Source organism: Ptychodera flava, chromosome 9 (assembly GCF_041260155.1).
Source record: "Ptychodera flava strain L36383 chromosome 9, AS_Pfla_20210202, whole genome shotgun sequence".
Lineage (NCBI taxonomy): Eukaryota > Metazoa > Hemichordata > Enteropneusta > Ptychoderidae > Ptychodera > Ptychodera flava.
This window is the reverse complement of record NC_091936.1, coordinates 33,520,250-33,546,358: the sequence shown is the minus strand read 5'-3', so window position 1 is coordinate 33,546,358 and position 26,109 is coordinate 33,520,250. Positions and strand designations below refer to the sequence as shown.

General features: G+C 36.4%; 1 protein-coding gene across 1 annotated transcript in view; it reads right to left on the bottom strand.

The window, feature by feature from the left end:
* LOC139140750 (gamma-aminobutyric acid type B receptor subunit 2-like) overlaps nucleotides 1-25,527 on the bottom strand; it is a 74,161-nt gene extending 48,634 nt beyond the window's left edge. The window contains exon 1 of the mRNA XM_070710146.1: nucleotides 25,204-25,527. Within this exon, the coding sequence (XP_070566247.1) occupies nucleotides 25,204-25,485 (282 nt within the window). The 5' untranslated portion in view covers nucleotides 25,486-25,527. The remainder of the gene's footprint in view (nucleotides 1-25,203) is intronic.
* Between the last annotated feature and the right edge of the window lie 582 nt (nucleotides 25,528-26,109).

Below are 26,109 nucleotides of genomic sequence, written 5' to 3'. Positions count from 1 at the left end.
AACTGGTCCAATATTTATATCCATTCGAGGTAAAATATCACCAGATCCATGATCCATTTATTGTTTACAACATTAAGTTGGACCATCCAGAACCACTTATAGTAAGCGGTGGTAAATTACTCGACGATGATTGGCATATTCCGTACTGATCACACGTCCCCCTTGAGTCGTGCGATGACACATATGCACATATACATGACACATGATACGTGTGATGACATATATACAGGGTTTTCACATACAAGCAACATTACTGACAATATAGCAGTGCTTTGAGCAGGATAAAAAGAAGACAAACCAGCAGAACTTCCAAGGTCTTGTGACTAAAAGCACGAGACATTCAAATGTGAAAGAGCGTTCATGACGAGAAGGTAGACGTCTTTCTGGAGAACGCCTTCTTAGTTGCAGGCCATAAAGTACAAACCGATTTGTTTAATTGCGGTTACAGTTCGCTGAGATGAATACCCATTGGTACAATACAGATTTTACTATCCTTTTCAAAGTTGGTGGTTCTTATTGTGGCATAACTTTAATATCAGATATCATGACACAATGACCCAGTGGAGTGTCACCAAATACTTTTTCGCGCCCCTGAGGCTGGCAGCTGTCGACATTTTTAAATTCTTGACGATTGTGTTCGTGACTAGAGGTGTCTCATAGCACTGACAGTGTTATCACTCACAGCAGATGCCTACACGAATGCTCTTCTTTGCATTAAATTTGATGACGTTAAACTCCCCTGTTTGGCTCTGAATTTGATACGTGTGTATCCTAAATAGTTCAAACGTCAAAGGCAAAATTTCTACTTTTTTGAATGAGGAGTCAAACGTCAACATTTTGGCCTAATACTGTCTTCCTACAAAGTAATCGGTCAAAAGTGCCGATGTTTGGTCAAAGGCCGTGCTAGAATCAAAGTCAGGAGTCAACAGTCCACATTCCATCGACAGACTTTTTGTCAAAAGTCTACAAAAATAGGATAAAATGTCAGGGCACAGACATGTATAATTTTCACATAGGAGTACCGCCGGGTTAAACGGAATGTAAGAGTGATATTAGTCAAAACAAAATAGTCTAGTCGGAAGGTAGGGTTCCCATGCACCCCATGGATGTATTTTTTTAACATACATTTTTGTAATCCTTAGGGTCTATATTTAATGAATTTTGATGTTCCCAAAATCAAATCGTGTCCCATGGGGTTCATTTGGCGCCATCTTTGCCGCCATCTTGGCCGCCATCTTGGATTTCAACAATGGGGTAGGGGTCACGTATCTACCGCTCGACGGAAACAGAAACAATAAAATACTATAAACGTTACATTTTTAGAAAGCCAAGATCATGGCCTTTTCATTGATATATAACTTAATAGGAATTAATTAATATTCGAACGTCGATTAGACTTTATATCGGCCATTGGCCGTAAATCGTAAAATTTGCTAAATTTCACACCCAATAATTAAGTTCCCGTTCCTCCAAACAATTTTTCATAAGGTATTTATATATTTTTTGGAAGAACTGAGTGCAATAAACAAGAAAAACAACATTAAAAGTATGTGTCTTGAGATTTAGTGGGTGCATGAACTTGTTTTCTTATTACGCGGTATGCCACATATCCGTGTGTAACATAAGGGGTAGGGGTAATGTTTCCCTTTCTGTTTCGAATCATGAATGATGAAACCATAAAAAAGTTACATTTTTTGAAAGTGCTGCATCAGACCTTTCTAAACATATATAGATTTATGGGGTAAAATTTTATATTTAAAAGTTACAAAGCTTAAACCTTTCGGTTTGTGTCGATTTCAAGTGATTTTTTAAGAACGAAATTACAACATATGGGGTAGGGGTAATGTTTCCCTTTTTGCCTCGAATCATGAATTACGAAACCATATAAGTGTTACACTGTTTGAAAGCTCTGAAATGGGCCTTTCCAAACATGTAAAGTTTTATTGGGAAAAGTCCATATTTGAAACTTACAAAGCTTATGCCTTTCAGCTTGTGTCAATTTTAAGTGATTTTTTAAGAACGAAATTACAACATATGGGGTAGGGGTAATATTTCCCTTTCTGCCTCGAGCCATGAACTATGAAACCATATAAATTTTATACTGTTAAAAAGCTCTGAAATGGGCCTTTCCAAACATGTATAGTTTTATTGGGGAAAGTTGCATATTTGAAAGTTACAAAGCTTATGCCTTTCAGTTTGTGTCAATTTTAAGTCATTTTTTTAAACAAAATTTTAATATAAGGGGTAGGGGTAATGTTTCCCGTTCTGCCTTGAACCATGAATTATGAAACCATATAAATGTTATACCGTTTGGAAGCTCTGAAATTGGCCTTTCCAAACATGTATAGTTTTATTGGGAAAAGTCCATATTTTAAAGTTACAAAGCTTATGCCTTTCAGTTTGTGTCAATTTTAAGTGATTTTTTAAACAAAATTTTAATATAAGGGGTAGGGGTAATGTTTCCCGTTCTGCCTTGAACCATGAATTATGAAACAATATAAATGTTATACCGTTTGAAAGCTCTGAAATTGGCCTTTCCAAACATGTATAGTTTTATTGGGAAAAGTCTCATTTTTGAAAGTTACAAAGCTTATGCCTTTCAGTTTGTGTCAATTTTAAGTGATTTTTTAAACAGAATTATAATATAAGGGGTAGGGGTAATGTTTCCCGTTCTGTCTTGAACCTTGAATTATGAAACCATATAAATGTTATACTGTTTGAAAGCTCTGAAATTGGCCTTTCCAAACATGTATAGTCATACCGGGGAAAGTTGCATATTTGAAAGTTACAAAGCTTAAGCCGTTTAGTTTGTGTCAATTTTAAGTCATTTTTAAGAACGAAATTACAACATATGGGGTAGGGGTAGTGTTTCCTTTCTGCCTCGAACCATGAATTATGAAACCATATAAATGTTAGATCGTTTGGAAGCTCTGAAATTGGCCTTTCCAAACATGTATAGTTAATTGGGAAAAGTCCATATTTTAAAGTTACAAGCTTATGCCTTTCAGTTTGTGTCAATTTTAAGTGATTTTTTAAACAAAATTATAATATAAGGGGTAGGGGCGATGTTTCCCGTTCTGCCTTGAACCATGAATCATGAAACCATATAAATGTTATACTGTTTGAAAATTCTGAAATTGGCCTTTCCAAACATGTGTAGTTTCATTGGGGAAAGTTGCATATTTGAAAGTTACAAAGCTTAAGTCGTTCAGTTTGTATCAATTTTAAGTGATTTTTTGAACAATATGCACAAAACAGTTAGTCCGTTGGCCAGGTATCGAAATCATCCCCTCTAAGGCATTTTACCCACTATGATTTTCTGTTAGCTAGTATTCTCAGCTGTCATAATCTGCTTATTTTCCATTTAACTGATGGTGTGTGAGAGTGTAACGACTTGTTTGTGAAGGGCTGTCACGCCCTCAGTTGTAAAATAGGAATGGGTTAGGGGTAACATATTTACCGCTAGTAGGAAACAAAAACAAAAAAGTACCATAAACAATACATTATTGGAAAGCCCAGATAATCCCCTTAGCATTGGTATACAACTAAATGGGGATAAATCGATATTCAAACATCGATTAGATTTTATATCGGACATGAAATGTAAATTGTAAAATTTGCTTAATTTCAAACCCAATAATTAAGTTCATGTTCCTCCAAACAATGTTTACAAGGTATTCATATATCATTTGAAAGAACTTAATGCAATAGAGAAGTAAAAAAACATTAAAAGAGTGTATCTTCTTGAGACTTATGGGGTGCGTCGATTGTTTACCTAATATATGGTATGCCGTACATCCCTCTATAATATACATTTAAGGGATAGGGGTATGGGTAATGTTTCCTCTCCTACCAAACGCAGCGAATAAGGAAGCCACATAAATATCATATCTCTGAAACACTAACGCAGTTGTTTTTCCAACAAGATATGGCTTGATGGGGTAAACTCAAAAATTATGCAGTGACAATGCCTAAACTCAAAAGTTTGTGTTACTTTACTGACATTTACGTGTTAAAAGGAACATAGAAAAATACTCTATAGGCATTAAATAGCACTAAAAAGCTAAAATGGTGGTTAATAAAAGACGTTTTACTCATTTCAATAACTCAAATTAGGGAAAGAAAGTTAACAGCTATAATATGTCAAAAATTATATGTTCCAAACCCACAAACACTAAATTGGATGTCATAGTCGTCATGCAAAGTTGATATGACAGCAGCAACAATCAATCCCTTTTCTTTAATTGTATCGCGAGAGATATATAAGCAATAAAGCATCACTTTGAAAGGATACCACACGGTTTCGACCGGTAAACAACATATAAGCACGAACTTCAGTCGTGTGTATAAGGAGTGAAATGGTCAAAACCGAGCTCGAGTGGTGTACCCAACTTATAGAGGTTGTTTATCGCTATATTATATCAGTATATTGAAACTTGTGATGAAAATACAAACAATGTGAAAGAAACCCACTTTGGAGATAGGAATGGCCAACTTTACAGTATATAGTTAATACATGCACAGTCACGTGTCCGTCTGGGCAAATCAGAGCTCACTCTTAATAGTGTTACTTTTAATACCACACGGGAACACGAGAGAATCTTTTATCGCTGAAAACCAATCACCATTAATCCACAATATAGCTTCTCCATAATAAGATAAGATGGATCGACACTTTACCTTCCTTACCAGAAAACAAGAGATCATAACCAATTTTTCGAAATTATTTTACAACGCAGGACACTATATACTCCCAATGTGGATTACATTTTCGACTGGGTACTAAAATTCAATAGCAAAATAATACTGGAACTAAAACCCGAAAAGCCAAATGTCGCAGAACGCATTCAAATTACGCAACTAAATAGTAAACAGAAGGCGAACAAACACTCTCTACACCAAGCAATAAGAAGGCGAGACAAACCTCAGAAAATGACTAAAAAGGCTTATATTCCCATCGACACCTCAATGTTTAAAATGCCTTGTGAGTGAATCTATCATTAGTTTCTTATCATGGATGACATTTAAACCAATGTTAGACCCTGACGTCTTTGAAGCAAAGACCCTACAAACGGACGTTTTAGGGTCAATGCGTGAAGATACTATTCCCACCAGCATGATCGAATCAGAGAGACTAGATTGATCTAACTTTCGAGCTAGATCAGCCACCAGCAGAAAAAATAAGTCAACATAATCATCAGAGTCAAGCGAGCTAGACAACGGCTTCACACATTATACTCCACAGAGAGGACATTCTTACACAATTCACAAAAAGCGTTCAAAAGCTTCGTTAAAGGCATTGTTCGCGATCCCAGGGACGGGCATGGCTGGTTGCGTGGCAAATGCAAAATGTTAGTCATGCTGAATCAAGGTGTAATCAAGTAATAGCTTATTTATAGATTGGGAAAATCCTAAACCTGATAGTAATGATGGAATATAAACTTTGTGAAAAGTTGAGAAAATTTGGCACTTCTTTGATTTGTATGTTTTACATTCCATGTTGTACTAGCCTGTACTATACATGAACAGTCAATACATCCGGCAAGTATTCTGTGCTGTTCTTTTTATAGTTAGGTCCCCGCAATCCGAGATAACTCTTTCTATAGTGTCAACCATTCTCTTCGATTACTGTAATCTACTCCAATAAATTCCCATTTAACTCATTTGTATGATTACAGGGAAGCCTAAGCCTATCTCTTACAATCTAAGATTTGAGATATTTGACAACAATATGTATGCAATTTTCATATTTTTCATAGGCCTAAATAACACACAGAAGAAAGTCATACTAAATGTTTTGTCCAATTGAAAGTCAAATTTTCACCGAAACAAGTAGAGGTGGCCATCTGTAAGCCAAACGAGAATTAATATTAGCAAAGATGGATATTAATTAAGCCTTTCCCATTTCCGATCCCAGTTACTCATACAACGGGGTATAAGCGAAAGCCAAGAGTATCGAATGTGTTGAAACCTAAGTGGCCCCTATTCAGTACCACGTAGCCTACAGGTACACCTTAAAGAATACTTACCAGGCCAACATACCGAGTGTTGAATTCCTTCAAAAGTGGCAACACCTGGAAAGACACTGCGGCAACCAATTTATCACCCTGATATCTAACTATTTACCTCTACACCCAATAAAGCACCGGGACTCAAGACAGTTGTACATCACAAACTTAAGAGAGCGATCGAAGACACTCGCTACACAGAACGCAGGATGGAAGGCTGCAAAGACGATTCTTCAAATAGGAAAAAAAGAAGCTAAAAAACAACACAAACATTCACAGCAACGACGACAGGTCGAGTTTTCTTCCTATACTACGGAACAAAACCAAACCAAAGGGTCTTTCAAAGGCCACCGCACTTCCCTTAAAGCCCGGCTCGAAATGGACTGGGATCATGATTAGTGCCAAGTTTAGTTAGGCGTTTTGGGGCATGGCTCTGCATAATGAGTCTGTTGGTAACGGTTGCGATCATTCGCATTATCTGCGGATCTGTTTGCTCTCAGATCACGCTCAGGCTCGGACTAATATAGATACGTACAGCCTTCGTTTCGAGGTTCGTTTCAGTCATGCCATGGCAAATACTCGAAATAAAAAAGAAAGGAAAACTATCAACTTAATCAAACAAGAGTTTGCTTGAATGGATTTACCGAAGTTTCATGCCATATCAACGTTCGTTATGTGAATGGTTCAGCTGCTGACCGCCATGTACATACGGAATATTGGCGCCATCTAAAGTCGAATAATTATCCAAAAAGTAAAAAGCTTATGTCTGGGCTTTCTAAGAATGTATTGTTTATGGTACTTTTTTGTTTTTGTTTCCGACTAGCTGTAAATATGTTACCCCAACCCATTCCTATTTTACTACGGAGGGCGTGACAGCCCTTCACAAACAAGTCGTTACACTCTCACACACCATCAGTTAAATGGAAAATAAGCAGATTATGACAGCTGAGAATACTAGCTAACAGAAAATCATAGTGGGTAAAATGCCTTAGAGGGGATGATTTCGATACCTGGCCAACGGACTAACTGTTTGTGCATATTGTTCAAAAAAATAACTTAAAATTGACACAAACTGAACGGCTTAAGCTTTGTAACTTTCAAATATGCAACTTTCCACAATGAAACTACACATGTTTGGAAAGGCCAATTTCAGAATTTTCAAACGGTATAACATTTATATTGTTTCATAATTCATGGTTCAAGGCAGAACGGGAAACATTACCCCTACCCCTTATATTATAATTTTGTTTAAAAAATCACTTAAAATTGACACAAACTGAAAGGCATAAGCTTTGTAACTTTAAAATATGGACTTTTCCCAATAAAACTATACATGTTTGGAAAGGCCCATTTCAGAGCTTTCAAACAGTATAAAATTTATATGGTTTCATAATTCATGGCTCGAGGCAGAAAGGGAAACATTACCCCTACCCCTTATATTAAAATTTTGTTTAAAAAAATGACTTAAAATTGACACAAACTGAAAGGTTTAAGCTTTGTAACTTTCAAATATGGACTTTTCCCAATAAAACTATACATGTTTGGAAAGGCCAATTTCAGAGCTTTCAAACAGTATAAAATTTATATGGTTTCATAGTTCATGGCTCGAGGCAGAAAGGGAAACATTACCCCTATCCCATATGTTGTAATTTCGTTCTTAAAAAATCACTTAAAATTGACACAAGCTGAAAGGCATAAGCTTTGTAACTTTCAAAAATGAGTTTTTTCCCAATAAAACTATACATGTTTGGAAAGGCCAATTTCAGAGCTTTCAAACAGTGTAACACTTATATGGTTTCGTAATTCATGGTTCGAGGCAGAAAGGGAAACATTACCCCTACCCCATATGTTGTAATTTCGTTCTTAAAAAATCACTTAAAATTGACACAAGCTGAAAGGCATAAGCTTTGTAAGTTTCAAATATGGACTTTTCCCAATAAAACTATACATGTTTGGAAAGGCCCATTTCAGAGCTTTCAAACAGTGTAACACTTATATGGTTTCGTAATTCATGATTCGAGGCAAAAAGGGAAACATTACCCCTACCCCATATGTTGTAATTTCGTTCTTAAAAAATCACTTGAAATCGACACAAACCGAAAGGTTTAAGCTTTGTAACTTTTAAATATAAAATTTTACCCCATAAATCTATATATGTTTAGAAAGGTCTGATGCAGCACTTTCAAAAAATGTAACTTTTTTATGGTTTCATCATTCGTGATTCGAAACAGAAAGGGAAACATTACCCCTACCCCTTATGTTACACACGTTTATGTGGCATACCGCGTAATAAGAAAACAAGTTCATGCACCCACTAAATCTCAAGACACATACTTTTAATGTTGTTTTTCTTGTTTATTGCACTCAGTTCTTCCAAAAAATATATAAATACCTTATGAAAAATTGTTTTGGAGGAACGGGAACTTAATTATTGGGTGTGAAATTTAGCAAATTTTACGATTTACGGCCAATGGCCGATATAAAGTCTAATCGACGTTCGAATATTAATTAATCCCTATTAAGTTATATATCAATGAAAAGGCCATGATCTTGGCTTTCTAAAAATGTAACGTTTATAGTATTTTATTGTTTCTGTTTCCGTCGAGCGGTAGATAAGTGACCCTACCCCATTGTTGAAATCCAAGATGGCGGCCAAGATGGCGGCAAAGATGGCGCCAAATGAACCCCATGGGACACGATTTGATTTTGGGAACATCAAAATTCATTAAATATAGACCCTAAGGATTACAAAAATGTATGTTAAAAAAATACATCCATGGGGTGCATGGGAACCCTACCTTCCGACCCGACTATTTAAATCAAAGTTCGGCTGTACTGGTCTTCATCATATAACTACATGTCACCTAGTAAACTTCAGTTTTATCTCAGATTGTGACAGGAGATATTGAACATGACTGCAATGCGATGTATACATTACAAGAAAGCTATACTGAAGGCCAAGTAACGCGATCGGTATCTCTGCCTACTAGTAGCAGTTTTTGATATCCCAGCATTCATTCTTAAGTACTTGCAGACATTATTTAAACCAGATGAACTGTCCGATGTTCTACAATTATTGAGCATTTCTGCCATGTAAAACCGTAAAGTCAGAAAGGATAGAAACCACATGATCAGCAGCAAGCAGGCTGACAAATTTCGAGGAATTGTTGCAATATGAACAAGGGAATGCTATTTGTCTATTTTAATTGCATAAGTACATTTTCAGGTATTACGAACTGGAAAATCGAAAGATTGAAAAGGTCGAGACAATTTGTTGATAGTTTTCGTATCATGTACAAAGGTAATTAAAGGTTCATCTGTGGAATGCTAACAGCATGAGAGTTTTGCGCCGGGCTTGAGTAAGGAGCATCATTTAATACAAACTTTTCCAGAATTGAGTAAGATGGGGCGCACGCACTTGAAAAATATTTGACAGCGGTTTTACGGATGATATATGATAAAGGTGGTGTACAAAGTGATATGGCTAAGGTGCTGAAGTGGCGTGGTTGAAAGATAGTAACTGTTCAAATAATACTGCTTTAACCCTTTGAGGGCTGTAGTTTCCGCCAAAATTTTTGTGCAACATTTCACCGCTTATTATTTTCTGTAATCCTTTTGATAATTTTAGACCAAATGGGCAGCACTTTTCATAGGCTACAGTTTTTGATCAGAATTAATAGGAAAATCTGAAAAAAATTGTTTGAAACCTGAAAAAATATATCTGCGTTATTTTCTATATAGGTGATAAAATTGACTTTGGCGCTCAAAGAGTTAACGTCATACAGTGTGACATGGCAGGGTTTGCACTCTTTACTCGCCTTAGAGACTGAACATAACAAATCTAACTATCTCTTCTACTTCCCGAGAGACCACCTTTGCACACAAGAAGGCATTCTTGGAACTCTGTGAAGAGCAGTGTAATGAGAAATCTGTTTTAAAGTGATATGGCTGACCGTAAATGTTCCCAGCCAACTTGCACATCGCGACATGAAAATATTTTGAGAGATACCCGATGAGAAACTACCGTTGCTGCCCTATACCCCGCATGTCAAGGTAGAAAGCTACTTTAATTTTGTGTGTTGATGACCTGTTTGGTAGAGTGCAGCGGAGCCTTGCCTAGCCCTAAATACATACGCATCTTTGTCTAAGGACTTGAATAACTTTATACATGATGCATGTAGTAGAGTCGTAAAATTATGAATCTGTTTTAAACAATTATATGTTATAGAGTAGAAGGCACATTTATAAAAAACAGAATATAATATCATTAGCGAGCTAAATTCAGTTACCGATTTTTAAACAATCCTCTCCTTAAAAGTGTTCTCGGCTGAATTATTGTTAAAACGCGAGTAATACACTTCATTTTTGTTCAGATCTCGCTGTAAAAGCAATATACTTCTTATGAATAAAGCTACGTATAGAGTCTACAAGTCTAACTACGTTATCCAATTCAATTGCCCTGATTTTCAAAGAAGATGTATTTGAAAGTGCAAGGATTTTGCATCCAACTCATCGTAAGATGATTTTAGATAAACTACACTATGTCGAGGTTTAAAGGCTATTCCGTTATACCCCAATATTGGCAATGTATAGTGCTGTGCTGCTGATTTGTTATACACCTACCACATGTTGAATACCCATTTACTAGTTATATGTGAAAGTAATATAAAAATTGCCCTGTAAAACAACTGACACATCCCTAAATGATACATAAAGCCATTAACCGTTGCAAGAAATCATGATTGATAGAGCTAAGATTTAAAAGGAAAGTTTTTTCCACATCGAAGAAGGTAGGGGCTTTGTCATATGATCTGAGCAGTAAAGAATATAAACCGATCAAATTTATTTTTTTCGGAGGAATCAAAATCCTTCGAAATTAATAAAACCCTAAACCCGGTAGAGGTTAGCTTTTGTTTGAGAGTTTGGTAAAACGTCAGACAATTGCCAGTTTTGCATACTCATGAATATCAAATGCCCATGACAAAACGCAAATACTTTAGTAAGGGCTTAATTTTCGCTTGATTCCTACATTTGCATATGGTGAATAACAGGTAGAGAAGAGCAAAATTACTAAACGAAAGACAACACAATACAAGTCAGCATTCCAAAATTCTGCAATGAACGAATTTACGGAACACATTAAAAGAATTATATGCCATGCATGATACCTAAATGCTAAATGTGCGTACATTTTTTTCTTTTTCATGAACTTTATTATTAACACTTAACCAGATGTATGCTTTCAGTAACATTTTTGTACAGTCTCATGATGTAGCAGTAAATGTAAACGCCGAATTCACGGGGCTTATGTCGGTGATTTGGAAATGGCCTTGTAAATGTTTGCCAAATGCTCCACCTCCTGTGGTAAGAAAATCAGGAAAATCCCCTCCAAAGCAAGCACATCCCTTACATTTCCCACATCCCAACACCATGGTCGGCAAAACTTTAGTTAAGGTAGAACGCACCTCGGGGACAGACATTCGGACTCTCAAACTTTTACAATTCTCTTCTGATACACCACATGTGGGGTTCATTTTAAAGCTCTCGGTGAAAGAAAACTCTTTACCTGCTTAGTTTTGCGAAATTCGAAAATTATTATTTTTCTCCATAGAGTTAACACAGGGATGGCGGCCATTTTGAATTTTAAATATCGGTAAATCTTGGGTAGTTTGCTTCTCTAGTACCAAAATTTGCACGGTGACCCCCGATTTTTATTCTTGATTTTGAAAGAGAATGGTTGAAAGATTCCTTGAGGAAAGTTAGAGCAAAAGTTGAAGTCTTCCACTTTCGAGGTGCATACTACCTTAAGCAGACCCAGGGGCTCTAAATGAGATAATTGCTGGGCATCTTAAGGCTCTGTCTCATTTGAGTCCGTCTATATAATCACATGCAAACACTTGTTCCGTGTTGCTTGAGGTGGCCCCTTGGGGATTACATTGGCTGCCGCATGAAACAGTTGTTTTATGATGATGTAAAAAAAATGAAAGAGGCTGCTACAAGTGAGGGATAATGAAAATGGTAGAGCTCATTTCAGTGATATTAATATTTAAATATTAAACTTTAAAAGCAAAATCACCGAGTAATGAAAATTTGAAATTGGCAATTTACTCTGTCAGTTGAACTCAACAAAATAACAGTCAGAACCGCTAGACCTGTGAATATTAAGCAAAATTAAAGTGGAATTCCAATGTTATTTCTAATTTCTTTAAAGTAGGGGAAGGGTTTAAAGTAGAAACAGTTTACAGATCCAAGAATGCCACTTGACACGAACCACTTTTCCTATCACACCGTTGTTTTCAATGCTCTGCAATTGTAACGAGAATTTTTACCTATGTGTTATGTGCACGTACTGTAAATGGAATTGAATGAACCTTTTTGCAATGTGACAAGCGAACTAAACCAGTGTATAATTACTGCTTCATAGCAAGACATTTTGTGCACTATTATGTTGTTACATTCTTGCATGTCCGACATTGCTTAGTGTCATTTCATCCATTTTATTTGTTACATTCATATCAGTAGATCCAGAGAAATTTTTCTCGGGGTCTATGTATCATTGCATTGCGCAATTGAATACATAGACGTCAATACACACGCACATCTGGTTAAGGGTTATAGAAGTCATTTTGATTTAGTCAAATGACTATACGTCTGATTCAAGAACATGCAATTTGAAAAAAATATGAACATATCTGTTTTCTGAAAATAAGAATTATTGCAACTATATTTGTTTCCCCATATCTGTCATATGTAAGTCTTCCACATCTTATCATACTATTTTGTGTCGTTCACAAGAACGGTAACTGTACACGAAAACATTTTATTTCCAGGTGCACGCCAAGGAAATTTAAAGGGCCTCGCTTTCAGCTATTGCGTATTTTATTAAAATTTGAAAGACAACTGCATACATTCGGTCCTGACATATATTTTCAATAGCGATATTAATTTGTCTACATCTATGGATTCGCTTTCATGTTGCAGTCACAACTCCGTGTAAACCCATAATTCATGTACATGTATTACTGCATGCGTTAAAGTGTCCAAGATATATCTATTTTTCTCTAACATTCGGGGCAAAGTGACACATAAGCGAAGTGCCTTGTTCGTGTTCGGCTTTTTACTTGTATCTTTTCACAATGAAATTCACGGAAATCGGTATTCACGCGTTCACAGTTGAAATACCCTTATTAATTGAACTAAAGGCGCCGGCGCTGTCTCATCTAAGATCGCTAGCAAACAACGATATACGTCCATATAGCGGTAAAACGAGTGTAAGCCTCTTCAGTGATAGGAACCAAAATGGTTTAATGTTAGCCGTAATGCAGTCATAACTGCATTGATAACCTAGCTGCTTGAGTTGAGAGCATTGTCGCCAATGGCAGCCCATTGAAATCGCATTTGAAATTGACGATAGAGACAGTTCACGACTCTCCTATTTAAGTGCATGTGATTAAATACACATGAGTGGCCGTAAATTTTACCGGCTAATTACTGTTGACTGTAAAATACCGTAGTGAACACTACTTGCTCTAAAAGACATCGTCACAAGGTCTTCTATCAAGAAAACAGGACTGCCACAGTAAAATTCGTGCAATAATCTTCATCAGAAAATGCAATTAGCTAGTTTTTATGTCATTAACTTGTATAACCTTTTGCAGCTAATTATTCGTCTTTGTCATAACGTGGTTATGCGTAGCCTCGAATAAATCGATCGATCAAACTGACATGACTGCAATTCATAACAATCCTATTTTTGACAGAATTATTGATAATGCAATATACACCAATTGTATCAGCATGTAGGTATCGTCAAACAGTTGTACAATTCCTTTAGAAATATATTTTTGTTCTCATAGTGACAAATGTTGTACCGATCAATAGAAACATGTGACATCAATGGAGGAATGTTAGGGCTCCTGTTCCCATAAAAGCCATCGAACACCATATGGATGCTATTGTTGTAGATACAATGGTTGAACAAGAACCTTGAGGGCGTTTTGTTTGTATAACCGTTTCATACATCATGCTACAAACCATAGACACTTATTTATAAAGATAAAGATATATATATATATATATATATATATATATATATATATATATATATATATATATATATATACATATATACATACATACATACATACATACATACATACATACATACATACATACATACATACATACATACATACATATAACACAAAATACTTCAAGTACAAACTTTAAGTACTTTAAGTAATAATACCTGTTACTAAGATTTCATGCATTTCGCAATCTTCAGACTAACTTTTCCTTTGATCTTCGAATTCATTTATATGGTTTGGACATAGCATTATAAGCTTAGGTGGTATTGGAATTCGATAGATAATATTTATTTGATGGCAGCACTTTGAAACCAACTCAGTGCGTTTGTTTAACAGTTTTATCAGCATTAATTATGTGTAGCTTTACTGATAGGCAAAGATCACATCACTTGCTTACATTAGAGTAACTCGATGCTCTGGCAATAATCGACCTTGATACACCAAAACCCTGATCCTTGCTCTCAAAAGACGAAATAAACTTTGATATTTCAGTACTGCTCTCATCCGTTTTGTTACGGGACGATTGCAGGTGATTAGTAAATTTAAAGCGTTTCTTGAAGGTGTCATCAGTAAGGTGTACATAAACCTCCTTATTAACTCCTGTTGAAACTTTGGCCTCGTAAATGACACTCCTGGCTTGACGGTGACCTTTTAACGGACATGAAGACTTATCCGGGCAATTACAAACAGCTGGTCGATCTTTACGCTGGTTTCAGGCGATTACCCTCTTATTGTGTCATTTGGTTATACAGGCCATGCAACTGTAGATCATCAGACGTGTGTTTAATTATAGTTGATGGGTGATTAGAATGCTTATGGACGTACATTATTTGGTCGTTCGATTAACGAACTTGTCATCTTTCAGATTTTCAATGTCATATCCAAGACGTTTGTCACTTTCTGGTTTATCTCAATTGTAATTTTCAGACCAAGGTCATGAAATACATTTGTGATTTCTTCCTTTGGAGGCTGTTATGTTTATCCGGCCCAAGTTCTAGGCTATGGCCCTAACGCCGAAATTCGTCTTGGACTTTCGTACAAGAGCTGTTTACCGTGCAGAGGTATTTGTGACAGTATCAAGACTGTTCTGCTTGTGTGATAGAGGACTCCGTTCGTAATCAATGCGGTTCAAGACCAGAGAAGACGTATTCGGGTCTGTACATTATTTCATGGCACCAATAATTAACTCATTTTTGCGCATTTTAAATTGCTTATTGTGATAATGTGAATTTAACTTATTCGTTATCCAATTTCTTTTCATTAAACACCAGTTTGGTATAATATTTTTGTATGCAATGACCTTTGTTTTACGATAATCCGCCACAAAAGTTTGGTTTGCTTGTGGGTCGTAACAACGCACATGCACAAATATTTACTCTACAACTCACTTTGCCATCCACTCAAGCTCCACAGTCGCCTCTCCCCCTCTCCTCTCTCTCTCTCTCTCTCTCTCTCTCTCTCTCTCTCTCTCTCTCTCTCTCTCTCTCTCTCTCTCTCTCTCTCTCTCTCTCTCTCTCTCTCTCTCTCTCTCTCATTGGTTTGCTCACCCAATTTGTGTTATAGAGCAAGTTTGAAAAGAAAACATAACCTGGAACAAGGTATACTTTGATCCAATAGTCTCCCTGCATTCTTAGATGCAGCAACGCAAAGTACAAGGGCCCGTTTAGGACCCATTTACTTAATAAGGACAAACCTCATAGCCCTCATGCAAATACCGAAAATCTGATTTTTTTGTCAAAGATGTTCTTAAATGGCGCAGGTACGAACGTACTAAAAGGTTATACCATTACTTTCATCTATAAGCGTATTTTTTATTTACTTTTTATTGTCTATTTTAAGCAAAACAAACTTAGACATATAACTTGGAATCATACAGCGTAGAAAAGAATATAACATTTAACTTGCTGAAGACAAGCTATGAGCCCAGAGACCTATTGTCAGGTTGACCTTACGGTAAACTACAAACAAACATTTCCTGATTTTTACTGTGATCTCATGGAAACTGTTTTCATTAATAAAAGGTTAAGATCCATTATGGTTAAGTGTAAAAAAAAGAAAAAAAGAAAACAAAAAAGAAACGGAAAACAAAGAATACTGAAATCATGCGAACTCAGCCGAAGTGTAGTATTCACAATAACAATGCTTGCATGCGTTCTTTTAGCAGCCTGAGGGATAATTGATCGGGTTGTCTTTTAACTTGACCACGACAAAGACGCTTATGCGTTATTTCTAAAATAGTGGTTGGGTTTATGTTATGACTTGGATGTGTGAATCATTTTCACACTCTCACTTTGTGGTGAGTCGCATAGTTTAGTGTGAGGTTTTTCATTGATCGGTAATATATATTTACAGGGCAATATTTGAAGCATTGTGTTTTAATGTTTACATGTGTGCCTTAAGCCATCTCAATTGGCAGCTCTTAATCACCAACGCGCTCCTCGTAACTTTATATTCGAGCAAGATAAACTTTCTTCTTACCGGCTAAGTAAACTATATGTTGTGTTAAACAAGATAGTTTGCGAGAACACTAGTTTTCCATCCATTTTCTCCTAGTGATAAAGATATCCAATCTCTTCCGGAAAAGCAGTAAATCTTCGATCACAAAACTAGTAGTCAGTTTATGGCGGCATTCTTCTATTGTAAATGGGTGAAATTTATAGTAAAGTTAATTATTAAATCCTGCGTGATTATCATTATCCTGCGAGGTACAAGGCCGATTCATTGCGTCTTATTAAACTGTGTCAAATTGTACAATGGTAATAGTTTTTGCGTTGTCATCATACCAAATAAGGTGGTTTCAAACGGGTTCGAACTCACAACGTACGGCACCCAGTCGCCTAGCGGAGAAGCCATAGACAAAACCGCTCGGCCAAATCCCCACTACCTCAAAAAGATTGGTTCAATAACCGAGCTAAGTTGTTACAATTTTTCTGACTGCGACCCCTCCACACACTGTAGAGTTCGTGAAGCACTCACGCTCGTACGCTCACTATCACAGGAGATAGATCACGTAAGATTATCTGAGCTTAATTTACAAGGGAAAAGGATAGGATACAATGATGAGTATTGACAATGCACGTTGACTCCGTCTTATGCCACACGGTGTTTGGCTGACCTTACAAACATGAATTGAATGACTTATACGGGTAAGATTAACCCATGCACAATCATGCCTCAGTCGGTTAATATTGGCTTAAATAGTTCTGACATTGATGTTAGTTGTACACTGTAGCTAAATCAACCAGCAGACACGTGGAGCTATGGATATGACATTGAGGAATGATTATCCGGGATTTGCATAGGTTTAAAAGAGGACACGTCATGATATCCTTGACTAAGCTTACTCCATAACAACGCGATCATATTAAAAAGATCCGTAACAGCTGTTGCTTATTTTAATTTTTCGTTACTCTATTCTACATTGGGATCAGAATAGTGAATTATATTCCCATTGCTATTTTGTCGTCTATTGTGGTCTGATCGACGGCGAAACGCATAAAATACTGAGATAGCGAGACAAATTGAAAGGCCATATTGATAAAATTATGTTTGTTTCAAAACGTTTGTTCGCGGTGAAATGACCAAAATTCATTCTGAATTGGGCATTCAAAGTTTTAGGTTTTGCTTCCTTACTCTTGGATAAAACGCCCACCTTTCGTATAACGAAGAAATAACGAAGTTAAATTGATACCTTCTGAATGACGCTAAAATGGGCAAGCCTTACGGCAAATATGTTTTGTCCAAGCAGCTGAGTAAAGCTGAGAAAGAACATTGCTATGTCAGATATTACCGATATCAGTCTTCAAATAAAGGTTCTGAAAATATTAGAACTATTTCCAAACCAATTGTTTAAAGGGCAACGATTTTGCGTGTATAGATTGGAGACTTTCGGTTAAAAAACACGCCTTAGCTCTTCTCCGTCCCCGTTGATGCCGTTACATATGATATGGGTAAAAGAAGAAATGAATGGAAATCAATTACGGTAGAAGGAAAATGTCACACAATCCGTACAACAATATACAGAACAGCTGTCGTCAAATAGTTTCATATTAAAAAATGTTCGCGATAAATGTTAAATGACACGCGAAGAAAAATATGAAAAAAAATTAAATTACTATAGTTCGACGAAATTGTCGATATCGTGTACTGTTAACGTAATCGTTGGGTGATCTACAGAACCAACATGCACAATTTCAGTAAAGGGCAACTTCTTCCTCTTTTGAAAAGTTGCATCAGAAAATTTTAGTCTGCGACAATTTTACTGCTAAAATAGTCTTCATTAAACACTCGGCCAAATTGACCTTTACATCGCATTAATCTTTAAATATTTATCGACAAATTCGACAAATAGTCTATAGGCACATTTTGTTGATAGACTTTATGGAAATGTCAGCGATACAATTAGAATTTACACAGCTCGAATGCACAATATCGTTGCAGCATGGATAACCCAGGTTACCAAATGAAATGTTAAAGGTGATCATCGCAGTAGTAAATCGTTTTTAATATAAGATAATTGTTTTAATTGCCTACAGCAGTTTTGTCCTCTATGAGCGAAATTCATGGTCCGTCCGTCCGTCCGTCCGTCCGTCCGTCCGTCTGTCTATCTGTCTGTCTTTCTGTCTGTCTGTCTGTCTGTCTGTCTGTCTGTCTGTCTGTCTGTCTGTCTGTCTGTCTGTATGTATGTATGTATGTATGTATGTATGTATGTATGTATGTATGTATGTATGTATGTATGTATGTATGTATGTGTGTATGTATGTATGTATGTATGTATGTATGTATGTATGTATGTATGTATGTATGTATGTATGTATGTATGTATGTATGTATGTATGTATGTATGTATGTACACTGTTCTCTATTTGTTTTGAAATACGTCACGGGACACACAAAGATTATCTTCAAATCATTATTGTGAGGGTAATGACCCCGCTGCTGTCTATTTACCGGTGTTAAGTGACCTCATTGCATATCAATAGCGAGGTAGTGTTACTATCACTGTTTTCAACAAGGAAAGGGCATTTGACGCAAAATAGGAAGTAACTTTTCATGAATAAGTATAGTCTTTGTAAACTCTTTTTAGGTATTAGCCTTGGTATGGTATAATATGATATTTTTAGGATAAACTGATGAACCTAGATGTCGTAACTGATTGGCATTGCTTGAAACATTTATTGCCACTGGCGAATAGATAAAAATGACTGCACATATGTTTACGACATTCCCTCTTTTATCTATTCAGAACATGTCCTCCCGATGTTCGATGATTTCCTTCGCATATAGTCGTCGATGGGACGAAACGAAAAGCTTAGAGTTCCCTCAACAACTTTGAAGGCGTCTTTCAACATGCGCTTGAACTTAATTGTTAGATTTCATACCGTCTGAGAAATAAAGCTTCGACTTGCTCTGCAGAAATTGTCCCAGTTTATCGTTTAGATGGCTAAGACGTTTTAAAATGTGCTTGACTTTGCTGAAAGTTTGAAACTAATCCTTATCGGCTGGTTCAAGTTAAAGCTTGCTTGTGGGAGACAGGCAGCTGCCATGGAGACATCCTTCACGGGCTTATATACACAGTATCTCACTTGTGATTTGCATGTTATGGTACATTATGAATATGCGCTCAATCTTACACTTGTATACTGATGTGTGAGCGTGTAAAATTGATATATTACGTATGTAAGGCCTGCTCGCGACTACTGATTGTCTCAGAAAACCTGAAAATCACTGATAAATTAACAATCGCAAGGAAATTCAACATTTCTTATTAAACGATCCAGTCATATGAACGGCGAATAGCAATCATGTCTTGAGTGTGATCTGTTGATGGATTGTTTCGTCAGAACTATAATCTTCCATTTTGCTAATCAGTAGCACTGGCAGATGGTTCTGGGGGAGATTATGGCGGCATTTAACAGACTCGGAATGTTTTCCTTGAAATACTAAATATGGATAGTGAGAGTTTAGATAGGTATTCACTTCAGGCTTGAATTTATCAAAATATTTAATATCAATTTTCTGTACCATATATTTACTCTACCGATTAAGTGTCCGTCGGTTCCTTTGATGTCAATGGAGTGAAGAAAAACCGACGGTGAGACATTTGTCATTACGATGTTTGTCCGGAGGTGTATAATAAAATACGGAATCGAATACTCAAACGGAATAATTCCAAATACGAAAATCGAAATCGGAAAAATCAAAAATGGAATTCTGATAACAATTTTGTACTTAAATTTAAATTAAACTGCCTTCTATATGTAATCATTGTTGTTGAAAATAATTCATTGTTTATCTGGTAATTTTGATATGTCGTCGGATGTCCTTGGATTTATCTCATATCCGCCATTACCAATCATGTGATTGAAGAATCTCTCGGTTTGATGTCAAATCTGTTAATGATGCTATTGAATGAAGAGTGATCGCTGTCGGAAAAACTAATAAAATCTTTGTATAACGTAATGGCGGCTACATAAATGGCTGAAATGCATTGATGACGTCACTAACTGAGATAAAAAAGCGTCAGCTTGTATGAGATAAACACCAGCTTGTGGGAGGTAGATTCAAAGGCTCGTCTTTGAGGGGAATAATAAAGATAGATTTCGATACATATATGCTAATGCAATTGATAGGAAAGTTTCGACTATAAAAACACAAATACATTATGTAATCGTCGGTAAAATTTCAAACACAGCTTTCAAATTGACGTGCCTGTGCAATGCCTCCATTTTAACTAATTATGCCAGTCATTACCTATGACATAATCAACTTTATTCACTGGTGCTTCCGAAGTATAGCTTGTACGAAACCTACTTTGATTGAAATACAATTCAACCTCTTCGGAATACTACATAGCCTATTCAAAATCGAATTGTAAGAATCGGAAATCAAGACTCCACATTTCTTGTGGTTCTTTCACTGAACTAATGTCACTTCCTATACGATGTCATCGGGGTCTTCCAGTAAACCTTTCTATTGATTTCAATCGTTCAATACACTCAAGTAAGTTGTAAATATGTGGGGTAATCATGCACTTATTCTTCATGTTTGTCCGCCAGTTCAATTCAGTAAATATCTCCACAAAATTTTTTTCAGTGGGGTGGGTAAAAGCAACCCAACGAAAAAGTCAATGAAAGTCAATTGCCATCGCACATCCTTTTACAGTGAACTTTCCAACTTCATACAGGCCTACATGAAGCTATACACCATACATACAGCCATATATACAGCCATACAACCATAAAACAATATAACAATACAACAATACATGCATGCATGCATACATACATGCATACATACATACATACATACATACAAACATACATTCATACATACATACATACATACATACATACATACATACATACATACATACATACATACATGCATGCATGCATGCATGCATGCATGCATGCGTGCGTGCGTGCGTGCGTGCGTGCGTGCGTGCGTGCGTACGTACGTACGTACGTACGTACGTACGTACGTACGTACATACATACATACATACATACATACATACATACATACATACATACATACATACATACATACATACATACATACATACATACATACATACATACATACATACATACATACATACATACATACTCCTCTTCAAAATATAGCAAGTCTTTCATGTTACAATTTTCTTGCGTATTGGTTGCATGACTGTAATTTTCGTAACTTTCCAATATTGCAGTATAATACGATACACTATAGAGACAACTACGCGTATTTGAAACATATGTTGAGATCGCATTGTATGTCAACTTCCTGTTCCTAATAAGTGTTTACACTCAGCCGGCGTTCTGGCATATTACGCCAAGTACAATACACGTACGTCAGCAGCGGATATGAGTAACCTACATATATTTTTATGTAGAACAGCTGGTGTCAACAAGTAGTCACTGTTGTATTTTGGCGTTCAAACATTTTATAACTAGATTTTAATAGACTGAGAGACTAACAACGAGGGGCTCATAGCTTTCATCGACAACGATTATGTAACGGATGACGTGCATTTGTAATTTAAAATGTTGTTACACTTAACCAACTCACGTTTACTCAAAGCAATATTCCTCATCAAAGATGACATGAAATCCACTTATATTAATAATAGTGTATGTTTTCAAAAAGCAGAGAATCAAAAGTTTTAAAATAGCAGCAACAGTTTACTAAGACGATGAAAGGGTTATGTATTTGGGTCAAAAATATCAATTTTGGTATTAATAATATACATGTATTTAAGTCAAAAACTAGAAACGACTTTTTGAATTTGAGATCTCAAGCATCTGAAACTAGAGTCTAACTAGAAAAAGCCGCCAGTTTTGTTAGAAGTATCTACATTCTTAAATAGCAGGAATTAAAGTCTGATATTAAGAAAAGTGTTTAAAATCACGATAGGCAAAATTGAAGTGAATGTTATTCTAAATTTAAGGACTTCATTGCCAAACACAATTCGTATTTTGTTGCATAATATTTCAATAAAAAAGGTAAAAATGTACATAACTTGTCACAGCCAAAGTAAAGTTATAGTCCTTTGAAATGCGAAAACGGAAGAATGAAGAAGCCAAGAAATCAGGTGATTTGCATACATCTGTATATATTTACAGTGCTTCCTCATCCGGTTTACGGCTGTTTGTCATACGAAAAAGAAAACATTACTAGCATTTAAATCTTAGGTAAGCAGATTACTGAAATTTGAACGATCTTGTTGAAAAGTTACATTTGGCAAAAAAACTTTTGTAACGTGGAACCCCTCCGCTTATAACTTCAAATCGTCATTTTATACCTCTAAAGGGCGAACCTCTCTTGAACCACGAGGGATTAAATGTATGTGTCATAAGCTATTATGCGGATGATGTACAGGTCAGAGACAAAAGCTCAGTGTCGTTGGAGATTTTTGTTTTAAAAGTGCAAAGAACAAAATGAGAAAATATATTGCAACCTTACGTAAATCAAACTGCCTGTACAATCCATAGCTGCGTACGTGGCATTAACAGCTCACGTACTTTGTTCATCACTAAAAAATTACACCGTTACTTGTCTTATGGAGAAATCATATGGCGCGTCCTATATATAGATTATTTGCATTGTTAAACGAGTCTTAAGGTATACAAACATACATACATACATACATACATACATACATACATACATACATACATACATACATACATACATACATACACACACACACACATATATATATATATATATATAATATATATATATATTATGTATATATATGAAATATGTATATCGTAGTAAACATATGTCCTCTCACGAGGACACTGTATGCTTCGAGATATATATGCGGTACTCGAATGCTAGGTCAAAGATTACAATCTTTGTAAAACAGTAATCGCGTTGGAGATTCGTGTGCACTGACATATCCCCTTCATCTTGATGCTAAACCCTGACATAAGTACGAATAATGGACTCTAAATGCATGTTGCATGTCAAGGCTTTGTGTCCATTATCGCTTTTTTCTTCTTTAGATGTTGCCTTTAAGTCAGTCATCAGCATATGGACCATATCACCTCTCCAAGTAATATAATACATAGAGTCAGAAAATCAAAACCCGGATAGCAATAGGCCATTCTACAAGTACAATCACGATGAATTAAAACATGTTTTAATATTCTTATAGGCAAGTCGGACTGACGTTTCAATGTTTATCAAGTGTAATGCATTCTTGTTGAAAGGCGCGCGAAAGCTGGCGAGCAACTGTAGTCTGTTTCGTGTTAGCGGCCAGATGACGTCTGTGAACTCAGCCGAGAATACGTCGATAGGCTGCCAAACTAGTCTAAAATCTGTTGGACATGGTCGAAAGGTTGACACGAGACGGGATATGTCTCTAATCAAACTAGCTGTCACTTGTAACCCGATAGCATATACGAGGTAATCTAGAATCATTCTACAGCCATTCTAACGAATGTCGTCTGCGCCACCACCACACATACATATCAAGTATACAAGTTGTCAGCATATGGAGAACACCCAGCATGAATAAAAGTCAAAAAAGTCTTTCAATTACTGTCCGCTCAAATTATTCGAACAACAAACATAAATGGTAGCTTATATGTTGCAATCATCATGTATTAAGAATATTATGGTGTATGTTTACCTAGATTCACGCACATGTACATGGACTTTAAATATATTTATATTTACAAATTTGCTAAATACTTGAGCAGCCTAGAAGGCAAACTAAGTTGACGAAGAAGAAATCTTTTTGCCCAAAAGCGGTCTAAGAGGGTCTCATGTAACAGTGAGTTAGGTAACTTCATCGACGCCGAAGAGAGAGATGTAAATGAGTGTCAAAATAAGACTGGCAAAGTAACATTTTGACTTATAGAGAACGAACGTATGTGGTCCGAAGTGCAGTATTTAAATTGATTGCGCAATGGTCATCCGAAGTCATAAAAGATTTGAAGTTGGAAAAATCATAACCGTTTTTGAGGTGCATCGTCTATCGATACCAAAGAATTACTTAGCACACTCGAGTTGAAAGTTAAGTTCTCGCCCCAATGTCGTTTCTACCTCGTTTATTTACCACATATGGGCTTTTCTTAAGTGACAGTCTCATGTGCACTGTGGTGATAAAACATGCCTGGGTATTATGATTGTAATTATGGAACGGTTAGGGATTTCCAAAACAAGACAAATATCCAAGAAGATTGAAAGATTCGAGTAATTTCTCGATGATTCATGATATATATGTTCACACTCAACAAACTCGGAGAGAACTACATTGCTATATTCATCCTCATAGTGACTGTCTGTTGTGTGCCAGCCTCTCAATTTAGTTACATGTTTGCCAATCCGATTCATAAAATTTCAAGCCCCCTCTATATTGTGCGCTTAATACATTATCTATCCTGTTCACTACAATAATAATACAATATTGCTGTAATTATAAGTAGTTTCAGTTGCAACTACGTGGGGGTTTGTTTATACTAAAATGTAAGACTTGAATTGATAAGACTGCAATGTTAGAACAGATAAAGAGATTGATGGTTTGGGTGTACAGAGTTGACGTGGTTACAATGCAGAGAGATATTATTACACACGATAATAAAACAAGATGAATTTCCACAAACCTTGGTATCATATGACTCCATTTGTAATCGAAATCCATGAAGGATTGTTTCATCTGCGTTGATATGGCGTAAAGCCAAATAAATCGCTGACCGTACGGCCCACGCCACTTTACTCTCGGGTCGAGCCGGTGAGATCGGAAACAATGCCACAAAATTCAGATCCTTAACATCTGTACCGTTGGCGTCGAATATTGCTGCCTGGCCACTACTGGTACTGAGACTGAGTAAAGCAAAAGCTATTATGATCCACCGTTCTCCTGTTCGAGCTGTGTTCAATGCCATGTTGAAATATCACTGACAAAGTAAAGGCACGCTCTCAGAAAGAGAACGACTGGGGTATTTTTACAACAGTGGTGTATACCAACGGCGACGCATTGTCATATAACGCAACACGCCTCTGAGATGTCCCATGGTTTTAGCAGATGGAGTAACTACGTCTTTACAAGACGAAATAGTAATTGGAATCGTAATGATAGATTGTCTTCTGGTACATGTTCGACCATTTCCGATCGAAATGTGGTTTCCCTCGCCTTGTCAAGCCATGTTTCGCACACATACCCAGTTCAACTTGGTTCAGTGTGTTTAGCTAGATAACATCACACCTTGTGACAGATGGTGAGTATAAATCTATTAAAGCGAGTATTTACGGGGCAGGCATATGTCGCATCTAAATTAACAATTTCGCCGCCGTCTTTTTTGCATAACCTGCATACTGTCTGCCAAATATTTACCGTACTTTTCTCAGATATACGTTAATCCTGTCTGAGTTGACTATGTGACAACACCCTCTAACGGCGAGAAGCAAGTATCAGAATGTCAAGCTCGAGACCACCTCTGGCAATGGGTTCGGTTCTCCTCCAGGTCCGTTCGCCTTCAATAGGTATTGGTATACATGTCGACTCAAAA